The 17,662-nt window shown below is 37.9% G+C and overlaps 1 protein-coding gene across 6 annotated transcripts; it reads right to left on the bottom strand.

Annotated features, from left to right (window-relative positions):
* Positions 1–700: 700 nt before the first annotated feature.
* Positions 701–12,167, bottom strand: LOC111262514 (uncharacterized). 6 transcript variants are annotated; one of them, XM_022836819.2, is made up of 4 exons: positions 11,890–12,167; positions 9,935–10,116; positions 7,443–7,634; positions 701–1,489 (listed from the first exon to the last, which is right to left on the bottom strand). In XM_022836819.2, exons 1-4 carry the CDS (start codon positions 11,912–11,914, stop codon positions 1,433–1,435), a joined length of 456 nt encoding a protein of 151 aa, XP_022692554.1. In that variant the 5' UTR covers positions 11,915–12,167; the 3' UTR covers positions 701–1,432. The 6 variants fall into 6 exon arrangements, with proteins under 6 accessions (XP_022692554.1, XP_022692555.1, XP_022692553.1 ...); XM_022836820.2 differs by lacking the exon at positions 701–1,489 and adding an exon at positions 3,602–4,835; XM_022836818.2 differs by lacking the exon at positions 701–1,489 and adding an exon at positions 3,602–4,605.
* Positions 12,168–17,662: the final 5,495 nt, after the last annotated feature.

Raw genomic sequence — 17,662 nt, 5'->3', positions numbered from 1 at the left:
CCCTCTCTATTAGTCTGCATGGCTTAACCATCTCATTTTAAAAATATTCGGTTATTTGGCGGACTATTTACCGTTTTCAAATAGAGGAACCTAGATAGGAAGCTAATGTCACATATGGTCAAGTATGAGTAAGAGCCACATATGGAAAGGTACGCTAAGTAACGGTCCCATAGTGATGACCTGATTTTAAAGGCAGGTTATCGAACGCAAAAAACGTTCTGGTATTTTTCTACTTGAGAAGAAGCCCATTCGAATTGAATGTAACAGTGAACACAGAACAACAAAAATCTCTTAAATGAATCGCGTTTAAATCGCAGTAATAACTTGGCGCGTACTGAATTAACTGAAGAGTTGTCTAAACGAACGTAAAAATTTACAAACCATACGATATTGCCGTCGTCATCAGTGGCGAAGAGTTATCACGGTGGCGAGTTATTGGTAGATGAAGAAAAAACTAGGCCGAATATGTTTTAGATTATTTTTCTCAGCGTCGCAACCTTAAAGTTTTCTTTCATGTCTTAGATACATTCAAGTTTAAAGAAAGTCGGAAATACTCCAGTATAATTTTTTTGCGGAGTTTTCAGTAGGGCGATAAAACGCGTGAAATTCTAACTAACACAGTATAATATTTGTCTACGGCTTCTGATTGTCGATTTTGAGTAGATTCATGTAAAAAATGTTTTTTGGGAACAGAGGCGGATAATCTGGGAAGTTATATTAAAGACTTTGATATGATAATTGAAATTTACGTGATATGTATATATAACTTCAGGGAAATAATAAAGCTCAGTAATAACAATAATGGAGCCATAAAAATGCTACCGTCAAAAAGTTGACATTTATAAAAAAGTATGGGACTTGAAGACGTGATCGAGAGACACTAATTTGATTGGCCATGAGAAAGGAATTGTCTTTTTGATTTAATGTTCAAATAATGAATAATTTTAATTCATGAGTTAATATTTTCTAGCTTTAAATAGAAAGTGCTTCAACACGTAGTGTCATGGCTGAACAACTAGGAATGTCTGTGAGAAACTGAAATATTTGATACCACCTATATGACAATGGCGCTAATAACGCTGAAGTAAGTTTTACTTGTGGAGAATGTTTATGTAACTTTGAGGTTATGTACAGCTCAAAATTTTCTAACTTTTTAACGAGCTAGTGGGCTATCTCAAAAAGGCTTGCGCTTCGTGCGACTAAAGGTTATAAGACACAAAATTCAGTACGGCAGCTGACGGTGCACCACGCAGTACCTCCAGTATCATTGCAAAACCACATAAATGTTGAAGCCAGCATTAGAATTGTCGACGAATGAGACACGAAGACGGTTGATCCGAAATAGTGTGTTTCTCAAGAGAACTGGATTCCGTTGCTATTTATTATATCTTCAACAGGATCAGCAGTTGAAAATGCGGCTAATGACCTTATTTTAAAGCACCGCCATGTGGGACAAGGTCATCCATGAGAGAAGATAGGGCAACAGGCTCTGTAATTATGGAGATAATTATTGTTCAGTAGAACTTAAAGCCACTGTAAATTTTAAACTTCTTTTTCAACGGAATTATGTTCTAATACTAACCAAAATTTGGCCGACCGCAGTGATTGAATTAAAAATGGTCTAGGACGTTCATACGTCGGCTAAGCACTCTGCTTGGGTGGGACGACTTAATCGTAAAGCCTTTCTTCTTTAAGATTAAAGATTGAATAAAGCAGAGATACGCCTGACCGAAAACACTAAGCTTCCTTTTCACGAGTATCATCGCTAGATACGTGCGCTCTTACCTAGTGAAAAAAGAGCAGTTACTTACTGTGTTAACATAGTAAATCAATAGAAAATACGTAGACACCAAGAACCACTTCAACATTTCAAGTTCCAACAACTAATGGTTGTACAAGGTATTAGCTGTTGTTTGTAACAACAGTAGCACAGGCTAAATTTATATGTTTGTAATGTGACATTCTTACATATTCGGTGACAATTTTAACAGCTTACCATAGACGAGCTTAACATAGATGTATGAAATCTTCTTGAATCTACTGCGAACAGATCGTTGCGTATGGTTAGGATCACGCCAGCAACGTTTCTTTGAGATCAATCGTTTAGCCCACAAAATGCATTATGCTGTATGGGGTGTATTCCAGATTATTAGATATAATAGTGACAATACAGGATGACCGTATACGTAAAGTTACGAGCTTCATGCTCTTCCGATGGGTTAAAATCCGCTTTTTATGAATATTCTTATCATTTTGTTTTATTCTTTTCATGCTCAGAAAGCAGCAAGTCTTAAAAATATTATATTATGAAAGCTTTCCAAAAATATACATTACATATAGGGTGATCCAATAATAATGACTGTGCATCATCATTATACATTTTCACTTTCCTAACTTCCTGAAAAGTGTCAGGAAACTGATCTAAGACACGAAACTACCTACAGGCTAAAATAACAAAGTGGATGTCAGCTAGCAAGCCGACAGGCGCAAAATGATATCTTGAGTATATTGCACCAGAGCTGAGGCATCTACCAAACCTTACTTCTATTGATAATTTTGTTACGGTTACAAGCGATGACAACTACTCGATATAGGTACCAATATTATTGATTATAAATTTAACCTCGTGTGAGCGATCGAGAGGCTACGGTTGAGAATTTCAGAAGGATTCGAGTGTAGAAGTTCATATATCAGATGTACATCATGTATGCCTATGTCTGAACTTTTTATTTTTGCTTTAACATTTTCTCGAGAAGCGGCCGTTAGTATGGCAGCAGCAATTTCGCAGTCCAGATAACCAGAAACGTGTAAATGAGTAAAGATGTAAATGTATTGTGTAGAATAAATACTGTGAGTTTAGCACAGTTTGTGTCTAGATTGGAAATGGAGAAAATGGGACAATCTAACGTGCCAATGTCAAGGGAAGCAGTACAACAGAATATTTGAATGATTACGTCGGAGAAACAGCATAAGTGCAATCTAGTGACTGGCAGTTTGACCTGTTATCTAGTAGCTGTAATGTTGACTTAATGGCGCGACAGAGTCACAGCAGAAGCACAGAAAAGTGAGTCTGATTATATAGCAATTTATAAATTTTCTAAATAAAGAAGTTTAACACGGATAACTTTACGCCCTTTTTTGGCATTTTTAGGTGCAACAATATATACCCAAATTTGATGTTAAATGCTACGTGTCTCCAAAGAATGCTCAAGAGGCAAAGAAGTTAACTTACCTTTTAATAGATTATTTTCAATGCCGAAAAGTTGACGCAATGTTCCCCCGTGGGAGACAAATTTGAATTACTTTTATAAATTAAATGGTACACAATATTTCTCATATTTACAGGCAACTGTTCTAGTAGTCCAGAAGCGATCTCAGGAATCCTTACAAGTGTACGTTACTCGTGAAGCTAATATGAATCGCCGAATTTACCGAAGCTTCTATTTTGTTTGTAAATCGTTTATGTTATGGTGTCGATATTTAGGTAAAGTAGGCCCGCCTATCGAGTACCATAATAGATCGTTAGATTGTAACGATTTAATTATTTTCATAGTAAAAAACAAAGAGGCACAATGCTTGCCTCTATAAAGAATGAGAAATATTTCCAAAAGTGTCGCCCTATTTTATTAACTATTTAGCACAAACAAATATGCAGTCTGGTAACCCAACTCAGTATAAAGCACAAGGAAACATAATAACAATTTCTTTTAATGGCGACGCAAGCGGACCATCTCGCTTCTGTGACATTTCCTCAAATTTTGCCTATCACTTAAAGTTCACATGTCCTCCCAGCCGCATAGTCATGTTGATTAAATTGCACACTGTTTTTATAACGAAAAATTTCTAATTTGCAAGACAAAAACAACAAAAGGGTAATACGCTACGTTACCAAGAAAAATGTGGGTCACACGATCTTTGGCGCGAAGAATTAAGGTTAGAGCACGTTCTTGTTAGACAGAAGATAGACAGGATAAGGCAAACAATCTCGAACGAAAATTAATATTTAATAGAATAATATTTTTCTTATTCGTTGTAGAGCGATATTTAGAAAACATCAGAGTTAAGAACCTCTCATATTTGTACTAAGTTTTGATCCGTAAAGATACAGCTTCTTGTTCTCGTGCAGTGTGTGGAAGGAATTTAAAGTGCCTTTTATATATGAGTAGTTATTACTAACTATGTTATATATATTATTTGATTATGCATGCGTTCTCACAGATTGTGGGCACTGTCTTTGCTTTTATAGATTGTGATCTGTAAAGCTTCAGCTTGAAGACCCACTAAGAAATGCGAAATTTTTCATGGTTGTCAATTAAGGTAGATTTTTGAGGCTGGAACATAAGTATTTTTTTACTTGATAAAAAACGCAGCGTTTCACCCGAATCCTAGCAACAAATTAATGCCTTGTGTATTCGCCATCATTCTTCACGATCTTCTGTCTGTCACCCAATATATATATTCCTTCTTGCCAGATTTTGTCAAGTTTGACGTTAAAAAGCTTTTCCACTCAGGTTTTGAAGCTCTTCTGCGTCAGATGTATGATTATTTATTTCTTTTGCCAGTGATAATCTGTCCGCAAAAGGTCATCATGTGTCGGAATGAAGTCTGGAAAATACGCAAAAGAACCCATCCTTCAAGGTCTTGTAAGGCGGCTTTTACAAGGTTTGTTAAATGCGGCCTAGCCTTGTCGTCAAGAAAAATGACTTTGGTTTCGTCCATCAAGCCTTTTCGGTTTCGGATAATCTACTTCGATGTAACTAAATTGGCCGCCTAGTTCTTCTTGACATTTTCTACTCTGTAAGACCCTTTCAGTCCCACCAAACGTATGACAGCACCTGGAATGAAAATTCACTTCAATTCTGGATTAGGCATATCTCCCAAAACTTTTCATTTCTTTCTCTGCATTACATCAATGAGGAAAAACTGTTCTTGTCAGTCGTGACAACTCTGTGTAGAAACCTGAGGTTTTGGCCCGGTGCTGAGCGATTAAGGGTTAATGAAAAGCCTTGTTCCCTTCTGTGCCTTACCTAATCCAGGCTCCTAAGTTTTGATTAGATTATGTATATTCCAGAGGCCTAACAAGTCAGGTGTTCGCAGCAGAAGAACAAGTTAGTAGACTACCCGAGGTCCACGAGGACCCCGGAAGGCCTACCGGAGTGGAGTTTCCCTTTCAAAGATTTCATCTTTGAATTCAGTGAACCTCTTTAAGCAGCCGTTTCACTTTAAGCTTGTACTGTACACAACACAAATAGCTTAGGCTGACTTGGCAGATCTTAACATCGGTGAAAGGCAAAATAAAGTAGATGAGATACATCCTTTTTTTCCACCTCGAATCTGAACTCGATATAAAATTTATTTTCACTGTACAACGATTTATTTCACGCAGTAGAGGGAAACCTTCGAATGGCATACAGAAGTAAAGAAGTAGTACGATGGTAGGGGAGAAAGATGGGATCAGAAACACATCGAATTTGTAATATATCACTTATGATAGTTGTGTAGTCCACCAGCATTGTTGAGTGTTTCCATGAAAAAATTAATTCGTATGTTTTATGCTTTTTTTTTTTTTATAATGAAAACATAGTTCTTGTTGTTCCATTGAAAGCGTCACGGGGTAAGGCACACAGGATCACTCCTTTTGCCTGTGTATCATTGGTAACCTACTTATGAAGCTTCGAAGACCTTATTCTTATTCTCTAGGCAGTCAAAAAGTTTAATGGAGTCAATGGTAACACCGTAATGCGCTTTTATGTTGTCTAGTTCGTCCTTTGACGGTGCCTTTCGAAATTCAAAATATCGCTGGCCTGGTACACCATCTTTGCAATCCAATGATGCTACGTATGTCACAGGGCCAAGCTGTAAGTAACAAATAATCTCCTGAGATTAGTCGATGGAACTACAACGATATCAAATTAGCGTTATCATGAACTCATGAATGTATGAATAAATACAGACTGGTGCTCAAGCTTGTTGTTCCTCGTACATACATTTATGCGTCCTATGATAATCCGTTTACTATGATCAGTATGATGATGTGACTTAATATGTTAATATCGTGCAAAATTAGGTCAATTTTTTAAATCAACTCAGATGCACCTAAAATTAAATTGGACAATCTTTAAACAAGTCGCTTTTAAACTGATTTTACTTCAAAAATTCCTGATATCATGTGAAAATAATATGGGATAAAACCTAATATCTCTAATGTCCATATTTTGGTTAAGCATTACCGTAACAAGCCAGTAGTAGCTCTTTGTCTATAGCAATCCGTCCTCTCACTGAAAAATCTATTTCTCCCGTACCATGTGATTTTTTTAAGTGCGAATGTCTCTTCTCAAGTACGGCCGTTCGATCATATTGGCTGGAGCTTTGTAATACAATATTTCAAATGTAGCAAGCATTTTTCTATGTTCTACTTACTTCGCTCTAGCTAGATCACATGTTACGTAAACAAATATGTATGCTATCGCTTTTTTGTACGTCGTACTTTTCAGTTTAACAATGGAAGAAAGTTTTCGCTTGCTGGTCAGCCTTTTTCCACAGCTTAGCTTATGTTTGCCTTAAATAATTACGTAACCGACTCTTTCTTAGATACTTCCTTCTTCTATCTACCAGACTACCAAAAGCCTGAGTCTTGTGCAATGCAAAACAACTCTAAAGCGGTTAAGTTAAACCGATTTTTTTAGGCCACCAGAGTTTAATTCTGGAAAAATCACTTTCCCTTAGAGAAAAACATTTTCCTTTTCCCATAAGAATTGATGTTAACTGACCGTGAACTGACGGTAGCAACTTCATTTTTATGTTCCATATTTGAAAAAAGCGCTGCACTAGCGTTCGTAAACACCAAAACGGCAACCAGCATCGTCTGCGCTGAAAACTGTGTCATGTAAACAAGTGTGCTCCATAAAAATTGTGTTTAAATAATATTGTGAAAGACGCTATTAGGTCATAACTGTTGGAAAATAATTGGCCACTATTCGACGTTACCTCTGCTATACACGTAATTAGCCCTTTACTGCCAAAGTAACACATGCTTAATAACAAAACAGGCGAGATGCGAAGCTTGCAGATGGCGCTTTAGTATCTATTAAAAGTCATAATACAATTGGATAATTTACGCCACACAATGGTATATGCTGTACAAAAATGATACAACTTTAATAGGGACGAATTTATTTAGTTTATACTGAATTAATATGCTCCGCACCTTTAATTTAAATTTGACCTACGAATATAAACCAAGAGTCGATCGCTTGCAATCGTCAAGGCAAAATCACGGTACGGAACGTTTTTAACAATCGCAACAAGATTAGTAATCGGCTAAATCCATTCTTTCTCATGGCTACGTACCGGAACTTCCCATATGGCTGTTTGATACCATCTACGAATTACTATCACGTTTTATTCTAGTTTTTTTTATTATTTATAATATAGATTCGTACCTTTTGAATACCGAGGTCGATTTCTGCATTTGAGTAGAGTATGAAAGCATTGTTCATCTTCTCACCGGGGCTAGAGTAGATTTGAAGGCACTTTGTAGTGCCAGTCTGTCCACAGGTGACAAGCAAACCATCATAACTGCCTGCGCCAAACACTGTTCCCGTGAGATGAATAACTCCATTGCGCTCCGTCGCCTTAACGATAGTTTAATTTGCAAACAAATTCCTCAATTAGCACAACTAACAAACACATTAAAAATTATGTGCATACATTCTTAGGTAATGTGCCTTTTTAAAAGACTTTCCTAATGTAGTTTGATTGAGGCGACGACAGTTTAATATATAGGTTGACGTTTTTCGTAGATAAGTTTTACAATACAGGTCCAAATTTTGAAATTTTACCAATAATATTACTATACTTATTTCTGTCGTTCTGTTTTTTTTTCATGAAGTATCAGAATGCATACGCACGCTCATATTTATTATTATTAATTTTAGTGTATCAATATGTTGTTGTCTGAAGTAGCATCCCATTTTTAGATTATAATTATTACCGCATTACGATAAAAATAAGCGCTACGTTTCTTCTGAAAACTTAGAAATATTTCTTAGTAAAAGGTAGGAAAAATGTATTAACGGGCTTTCCAAGTGTATAACTCCCATTAGAGGTGGTAAAAAGGAGAAAGCCTAAGCTTGCTACTATTTTTTATCGCCTGTAAAGTAGAATAAATAATAGAATAGATAGAAGCTATACGCCTAGAGAGCCCGTTAATGCATTTTTCCCATATTTTACCAACAAGCAAAGATAATTGCGAAGGGACGCGACCTAACAACCGGAAGCTAATTCCATAGCTGTCATAACTTCTAAACTTGTTTTCTTATATGTTGACCTGCTATCATTTTTGTAATTTTTATGGGGTTATCGACTAGAAGCTCTTGGGTGAGGACGACAATAGTCACGTCATATTTTGGTAAGTTATCACGCTAACTTTTATCTAGTCGCTGTTGCTGTATTACCCTGTTGTAGATAACACAGGGCATTGTTTTAGAAACTTCATTGCCTTGCTGTATACCACTACCGTAATAGAGAACTCGATCAAATTGTTTCAGTAATTCCTTGATCTTAATTCGGGTTCCCAATTGACCTACTTAAGTATCGCTTATTGCAAAGTTATTGATGCTGAGAGGTGCCATCCTTTTTATAAAAAAGATATCCGATGATAGTTTTATCGTTATTTCGACGCCCCGCAACAGTTGCCCTACTCATCTCTATTATCTCGTACTTTCGTTCATTACTAGCTCGTTATCATGCGGCACTTAGCCTGTTACGCTGTTCAAGTGCTTCTGTTACTTTACTAATTACTACTAATATTATTTCGCTACTGCTATAAGGAAAGCAAAAATCGAAAAAAAAAAAAAAAGAAAAACGATTTTGCTTTCAACATGTAGACATTCGAAAACTACGCAATCTTTATAATTTCGTTCTCGCATTAGAATTTACAGGAACGCTTAAAAAGCTTCTTAGCACTATAATTATTTTTTATCAGGCATGTTTCTGTCGTAGTGTATTCACTGTATATAATATAAAAAGCTCTGTGTAAGAGTATAGATTTATCACTATTACTGTCGGTCTGTTTGACAACGGGGTCTATTCGATTTTTGCCTCTTTTTCAGGAACTTCAATGATGGGTTAAGATAGTGAGCCTGAACACGCGTGTGTGGTGAAAAATTAAAATCCTTTTAAAAGACAAAGCAAGAAGGTATAGATAGTTTTATGGAAACGTTTTTTTCTAACTTATCGACTAACTTCAAACTGGCTAAAATGGCTTTAAGTTAATGCTTTATATTTTGTACTTAATATTATAACTTGCACCTTAAATTAATATTATTGATGTGGAACGCAAGCTGAAGGCTGAATGTCGTGACCTTTACCCACTTTTATTACCCTAATACAATTTGAAAGAAAACATTTTTCAAACCAAGTTATGAACCGCTGTATCAAAATGAGCATTCCAAAATTGACTCACAGAGCCGGAAAGACAACATTAATTTTTGATACTGGTATTATCGTTGGACAGACGTTATCTCCGCAAAGAAAAGATTAATAGCACAAGGTAAAACTTTGCGTGAAGAGACGTGAATTGAACTTTCATTAATAGTTTTTAATTTTATATTACTATAAAATTAGTACTATGCTAAAAAATATTCCTACTTTCGTTCACGGGTTACGTTCATGTGTTACGCTAGGCTGTTGAATTGAGCTGTTTGAAGTTAATAAGAATAACTTTGTTACGAAGTCAAGTTTATCCTTGGCTTTAACTCTGAAAGTCTTAGAATCCAACGAAACATGGATAATGGGGTTTTACAGAGGTTCCGGTAAAGATCTGCTATGGACCGTACACCTAAGCAATAATTGCGTAATCGTATATAGTTAAGAAAAGTTCGAGTTGCAGCTAAATGCAAAGTCAATTTTAGGCAGTAGTTACGTTAGTTACCTTTAGTTTGTACGGAACGTAGAGTCCTTGCTCAGCGAATAACGCGCACGTCGTCCTATTGCTCGGTTCGATCAGGGTCCCACCCGCCTCATTAAAATTCCTTTCAAGACACACTCGTCGTAACTTATCATCGCCACTATAAGGGGTGGCAGACACTAGCTGCAATATGACTAGCCACCACACTATTAGGCATATACGTATTGTTAGGGTTTGCATAGGATATTATTTAAAGCATCTGGTAAACTTTTGCTTTTTCAAGGAACTTGAACCTGCCTCGAATCGACCGTGTTAAACCGATAGGAAAGCTTGACAAAATTCCTAGAAATGCATAACGTTTGATTGTATGTGGCAAATTGATCTAGGTTATTCTATTGAATACCTTGTGCCATAAACTAAAAGTGTTTCCGATTAGCTAGTTCACTCTGGTGTCCGGTACGAGAAATACAGTTTGATAGAGCTAAAGTTTTTCTGGTCGACACTCAAGGCTACCATAAGTATATACATACGTGATCTACAGGTATATATCATATAGACAGGTATATAAAATTATGCTTATTTTTTGTTCTCCCGTCGTTAGAATCGTATCTTCTGTGGCGGGTCATCTGTTTGGTAGACGTACATGTAAAAATCTACACGCCTTAATCTTTTTTTTAGTGTTCGAAAAATGAGAGCATAATAGTGAAGAACAAAAATTCTACAAAACGAATCTTAAGTGTTTTCTGATTTATTGCCGACGTATAGGTAAAGCCGAGACTCAATAGACTTAAGTTTCATTAAACTTTTTCTTACTCTTACGAAAATTGCGTTTATTAAGTTAGTGCTGTTTAGCACTAACCTGCACCTGTTTACACTTCGCGTTCACAAACGTTTAGATATATCCATTAGTAAAACATAAATAAAAACTAAGGTGACAAAAATATAACTCTATAATGGATTGTATTATTTTATTATTCGTACTTGTTATAAAAATGTGTCAAAGTCTCTTGACGGAAAATGTAGACCTCGTACCCCACGAAGGCTAGCTAGTAGTTCGAAAAATATATTCCGACCCCGGTTGACGAAATACTTCTCTAAATCCTAAAAGATGATAAACAACAGATGTAGCATCCATGGTCTTTTATATATTTCTACATGTGGCACACATAAATGGCTATAGATACAGGATAGTAGCCGTGATTAAAAATAGGATCAAAATTAATATTATGTTCAATCAAACTCAGTTGTCACTGTGTTACTATTATATCAGTTCAACAATAATTCGTTGGCCTTTTTCCCTCTCCTTTAAAAATTGAAAAGCATAAAATACCTATATTAATAGATTCGTCAGAAGGATTGCAGCCTCTCTAGTACTGACAGTTAATTTAACTTAGACTAAATTGTTAGTTAACTTTGACATATGGCAATATTCAAAAACTTATATATCTAAATTTTACATAGCAATTTCATTACATACATTAATATCGCTTTCAATGAGTTTCAATTACCCTTTGCACTTTCTAAAGGTAATTTTTCACATAACTAATTTTATCTTTAAAATTTTCGTAGCTTTATTCAACTGATTACTTTACCATTTGACAAATCCTACAGCTACCAGTTGAATCAAGAATCGAGTGCGTTACACTATCTTGGAATTTATCACTACAATATCAGAAGGTTTTTTCTAATCGGGCCGATAGCACAATAGTTGATGTCTTTCCGTTTGCCGTAGCATTTTGAAAATATCCTGCATGATCTCGTAGAATCTTTGCCTTTAAGCTAGGGCCAAATTATGTGACCTTCATTCTCGGCTTGAGATGGTAACTTGGCCTAAACGATGACTTCACTGCCGAACTACTGATGTTATTGAAAGAGCAAACCTATGTCACTGGCCTCTGCCGTCAGAGTTTATGTGCACTTTTCACAGGCATTATTTTAGGAGGAATTTAAAGACGTGCTTGCTTGAGTTATATACTTACCAAACATACGGCGTAAGTTTCGCATCGCGCTGTGAACTGGTACTTTTTAGTTTTATCGGTAGCGGTCTATACCGCATTTACAGTTTTAATCACTGACTGTCCGGTTACGTTGTTCGAAAGTCAGTAACAAGGTTATTTCAACATTTTTTCACCTCAGTGATCGTTTGCAGGAAAAAACTGGTTACCTCTATTTATTCGTGTTCTCTCGCCTCATGGCTGTTTGCAGCACCTGCACATGATAGAAATAGTAGTTTTGAATGATCCATCCATAGTATATCTCTTACCTAGACAGTAACACGAACGCGGACGACTAACCACGCGAGTTGCACCAATAGGATATATGAGATTTGTTGACGCAGTCAACGCTGCTGCCTGGCGGAAGAACGATTCTGCCTAGGCAACACCATCACTTGGGCCATTATATCGATGCTATGGCGTATATGTAACAACAAGTTACGGTTCGGAGGACGCTTTTGCTTTTTCATTATCTCTTGCTGTAGAAAATAGCGATGATAGAAGATAGAGCCGTAAAAACCTCTTAGGGATTGTCAAAAACGCAAAGGTTCCCTTTAGTAGATTCACGCTGTCGATGCTGCAAAGTACGTGAAAAGCTTCTAGTGGATTTCTGTCCTATGTCAAAATTGTTCTAACTATACTGCGGTGACCCGATGGATTATCTCCTAGCACAGATTATTGCCTTTCGTAACATCTTTAATTTACGCATACGACGAAAGCTCCGTATTTTTTTTAGGGATATTTCGGTCAATAAAATTGGGTAAATTTCGATTGTTTGAATCCATGTGTTTGTCTCGTACGTAGTTAGTTAACAACATTTGTCACTTTTCACGACAGAGCATTATTGTAATATTGGTTTTATAGATATCTAACTATAATTTTATACAAGCGAAAGTTATATAGTAAGGCAGATTCTGCCTTTGAACATTTGGATCGTCGACTGTTGCCCATTTACGAAAACGAATCTGCGAGACGCCACCGAATTTACTGTGGGCTTCTCACAACTTAAATAATTGATCTGTCTGGTATAAATCTGTTGTCTTAATATATTAGAAATTTTTGTTTATTGGCGTTTAATGCTATAACACCGTTGCTGATATTAGAAATGCAAAGAGCGTAATATGTCTATGGCGTGTATTAACTGCCTAGAGTCGCAACTGAAATGTTACGCAAACATTTTAATCAGCCTGATTATGAGCAGTTCTTGATTTTGATTACAGCTATAAATCTTTTTAAATTATATCGAAACCATAGAAGCAGTCTTATATCCTTGCGGGTCAGGATGGCACAAATAAAAGGACAATGCGGCATCAATTTATAACATGTACGCCGGCGAAATTAACAAATATCAGCTTATTTGATCATAAAGAGCAGAGTGTTTACTGTAAAACATCACTTATTTAATAATAATGCAACAATAAACAGGCGTAAAAGTCGAGTCATTTTTTTTATTGATTATTAGTCCTACCTGAGCGTAACCTACATAGAAAAGGTGTCACCCTGTTAATGATCCTTAAAGGAAAAAGTGACATTACCGCGCCGTCAAAAAAAGGTTTGTTATAAGTTGCTAAAAGGGTGAACAGCTACTACAAAAAAAGCTCATACGCTATTTCAACGGAGCAACATGGGTTCCGAAAAAAATTCTCCACGGAAACAGCGAGCAGCATCCTGATGGCCGACGTCGGGAGAGCACTGACCACATTCTATTAACCGCTGTACGCGGTGTTCGTCAACCTCAAGGCAGCTTTTAATTTGGCGCTCAGGAGGAAGTTTGTACTCATACTGGCCGAGCTCAGTGTCCCACTGAATGTGCTCAACCTTAGCGCTGCGATTCTACATAAAAATAGAATAGCCTTCTATGACGGAGTGTCGCCTTTCATACAGACAATTGGCCTGCCTCAAGGCGAGAATCTGAGGTCACCCTGAAAAACAAGAGAGAGAGAGACATTTTTGCTGAAGAGCCTTCCTGGTCAAATATGAAGGTCGACAAAATGTAATTTATATGTAGACGACTTGATGGTGTACGGGCTGAACAGGTTCCCGCTATAAGAGCGGCAGTGAGATACTGTCAGAGGACTCTAGCCCTGATTTTGCCATTAACAAACCATTGCTGCTATCGTTCTCATGGTAATAATGCAGGTACGCGGCACGGCATGAGCTACTTTGGAGGCATCTGCGACCATATACAAGTAATACGCAACAATTTGGTTGTAATCGAAATTTAACCGACAAGGGATACGTGTTTCATCGATGCCGCCCCCTACAGAGACGCAAATACAATTTGGTTCTATTGAAAAAAGTAATTCAAAGTTTTTTGCGTAAGCAGTTTGCCCCGAATAGTGAACAGTAGCTCTCAGCCTACCAGGTCAATCCGGAGTACTGCTCGCCTGGTAACGCGATATATAGTACCAACTGCTTGGATAAGCTTGTATAACTGAGATACTTGACGAAAATCGATTGGCTAGTTTTATATTGGCAAAATGTAATCAAGGGAAAACTTTCTCAATAAATTTGATGGTCTTAGGTTCTGACACGAAGCTTCATAGCAGATTATAATGGTATATTCACCAAGTCGGTGAACGACAATTGGATCCACCCGTTCGAAGATTTCTGCTGCCAGAAGGAATCCGCTGGTATCATTTGGTAACAACGAACCTTTGCACCGGACGGCTTTTTGATGTAGAAAGATCCTCATGTAGGCTTGATTGACGTCGGCTGAAACTGCGACGCGAAAATTCAACTAGAAGACTGACTGGATCTGGTTTCAAGTTGAAGATCGTTCTCTGAGATAGGCTGTAGAACAACCAAATGCGACTCACCATTTTCTTGTGTTGCGTGAAATCGAAATGACTTGATGGTGAGACATGTAGTAAGAGCCAACTCGGGCGCTGCGTTCTGACGAGTCTACGTTGCTGGCCCCATTTTCGACGAGAACCGTAATTTCCAAATGACAGCGTACGAGAGCAATAGCGTCGCGACGCAAGAAGCGTAGTTCGAAAAAGAAAAGACGATTGTGGGCAACTTGCATGTTATTAGCAAGTGTCGAAATCCTAGTGCTTTGCCATCATATACGAGATTCTCGTTGAATTGTTTGATTGTTTTCTCGTCTTCAGCATAAAATTCGGCTGTCATCGGATCCTTGACCGCTGGGTTCCGTTATCCGTAAATGTGCTACGTCACGAGCCGGCATCATACAACATGGAAGTGCATAACCTTGGCTCGCAAAAATGACGAGTTAAGTGGCTCTCTAATGATTCACCCGAAGAGAGTCCCAAATTCTTTTAAAACAATTGGCTATGGTACCTTTATGCTTATAGTAATGGTTGATGACTCGCCATTATCGTAGTGGATTCAGCTGAAAAATTGTCGATAAACATGCAATCTAGTAATTAAGCTAAATGTTCCGAAATCCGTTGGTAAGTCGTTGTTATAGATCCTGACTACCTGCAGGCGCTACCGATCCAAAGTGGCTGTGTGAGAACTTGCGAAGGCTTGCATTTCTAAAATAACTTTGTGAATTGGCAAAGCATTGACTAGCCATGGGGTAGCAAATATGAGAATATTCAGAAATACGCATACGGGAACCGAAGAATTTACAAAAGCCGCGTTATATGGAGGAATGACCAAGTTTAAGTAGCGCAAGCAGAGGCAATTTACTGCGTTTTTCAATCTGGGAGTGTATGGATATATAGCAACGCTTGTGCTTAAAAATTCAACGTTTCTCAAAAAGTCCCTACCGTTGTATGTCCAGGAGCACGACATTCATGTACTCTACCTGGCGCTGTTACTGCAAGAACCATTGTAATTATTACTAACAATTTCACCAAAGAATTTAGCACATGCGAGACCACTCAGCGTAACAGTGTGTTTCGTGTCAGCATAGTTCATAGAGCACTGGCTTTCGGATAAGGAACTTAATCGACCAGATCAGTACCTTGCCCTATCGCCGTAATGCCACCCGGTAGCTGTCATAGTCGCCGGGCTATCTGATGGAAGGCATATTAGGTAAGTTGTGCTTGTCTACTTTTGAGGCTAATTTACTCATAATCTGCGTCTACTGTATTACAAACTAAGTAATATTGTAGATTTGCAGCTTCCTGACAAGGCTCTCCCGCAATCTACTAAGGGACCTTCGTAGTACAATGAGTTAATCGCAGTTCCACACCCACAATATTGTAATACATCGCTGTCAAAGGTGTCGGGCTCTATACCAATCGGAAGCAAACGATTTGTTGCTGTCTTTTCTCTAGGCCATTGGCAGAAGAAGGTGAGACGCTAGGGTTAGTTGCTGCCTTATTATTTCCGTCAAGAGCGGCAGACTGAATTTCCAACAAATACTGGAGGCGATAATGGCATCGAGCTGTTTCTTTCTTCAGATTCATTACATTTGAAAAAATCGGTTTCGTCATTCTCCTACAAGAATCTAGCATCTTCCCTGTTCAGGAGTTTTTACCTGTCGGTAGATGTTGGGCTCAACTTTCTTCTGTGGATGTAGTGTAGCTATGAACAATCGCTTTAGTGCTAACTGGTCTCCGCTTAACGAGCGTTTTTTTCCGCCGTGACGATAAGTTGAGACGAGAGCAGACTAACGGCGTGAGACTATTTACACCGAACGACTGGCTAACTGTAGTCTAAGGCCATTTTGTAGCAATTGTTCCGTCGCTTGTACATATGTACGAGACATGCCCAGTTCACAAACGCACTGATGATCCTGGGCGGATAGCGCCATAAGGAAAAATACTACAGAAGAGCAAATTTGCCTGTTGATCCTAGAAATTTTCTTATTATCGTATTACTATATTTACTATTACCTGTCTCCGCAGACTACGTAACTAATAACGATTGCTACAGCAAGAGACGCTTTACTTATGAAAACAGCGTACTTGATGGTGGCTAAAAGTGAACTAACTTTTACTGGCAACAATCATGAAAAGCTTGAATTGATTTCACATTAAAATTCCCTTATGGAACCGTATTGAGAAACATTCTCATTTGTGTTTTTTAAAAAATTAAATGCGTAGTTCCTTAATGCACACACAGTGTTTTAGCAGATGTTGCTTCCCCAACTAAGTGAGAGACCTGGCGAAAGCAATCGAGCTCGTGATTATCCAACAGTAACAATAGCTGTAGGAGACAAACTATGAGTGTACATACACCTATAAATTCATGTGGAAAAAACATGCAACATTAAATATCATAAAATACTTCAAAGGCAATCAATAACAGGCTAAACTTCATTTACATGGAATTGGTCATTAGTTACTCAAATGTATATTCCTATGATTAATAAGCTTCATTAAGCGGGCTGTCGACTAGCAACCAGAAGGGCATGATGGGGGTCCAAATCGATTTGTGGCTAAGTAACATAGGGACGAGCTAACGGGTGATTGTCTGCCTCGTTCCGAATGAGAACTCATCTTAACATGCGTTATTACCGGGCGCAGGAGGAGCCAAGTTGGTGTCCATTGTGGATCGAAGTCGGAGGTGGAGACGTGTCCTTCCGGTTAGTCCAGACGTTAACCATCACCACCGCGGTTGTAATAAGCTTGTGACCCCGAAAATATTCAGTGATTTTATAGGATAGGATTGAATATTTGTTTTGCGGCTTTTCGCGCTTTCTTCGTGGCGCGGTCCGTGAGACCGCCGACTTCTGATTAGCAGCGCCTCGGTGGTCCGACGGAGACACGTGGTGTTTCGAGCGTCGCAACCAGACATAGCGGCCATCGTAGCAGCAATAACATCCGCTTTTCGGCAACTA

Source organism: Varroa jacobsoni, unplaced genomic scaffold (genome assembly GCF_002532875.2).
Source record: "Varroa jacobsoni isolate VJ856 unplaced genomic scaffold, vjacob_1.0 scaffold_670, whole genome shotgun sequence".
NCBI classification, from domain to species: domain Eukaryota; kingdom Metazoa; phylum Arthropoda; class Arachnida; order Mesostigmata; family Varroidae; genus Varroa; species Varroa jacobsoni.
This window is presented reverse-complemented; position numbering and strand designations above follow the sequence as displayed.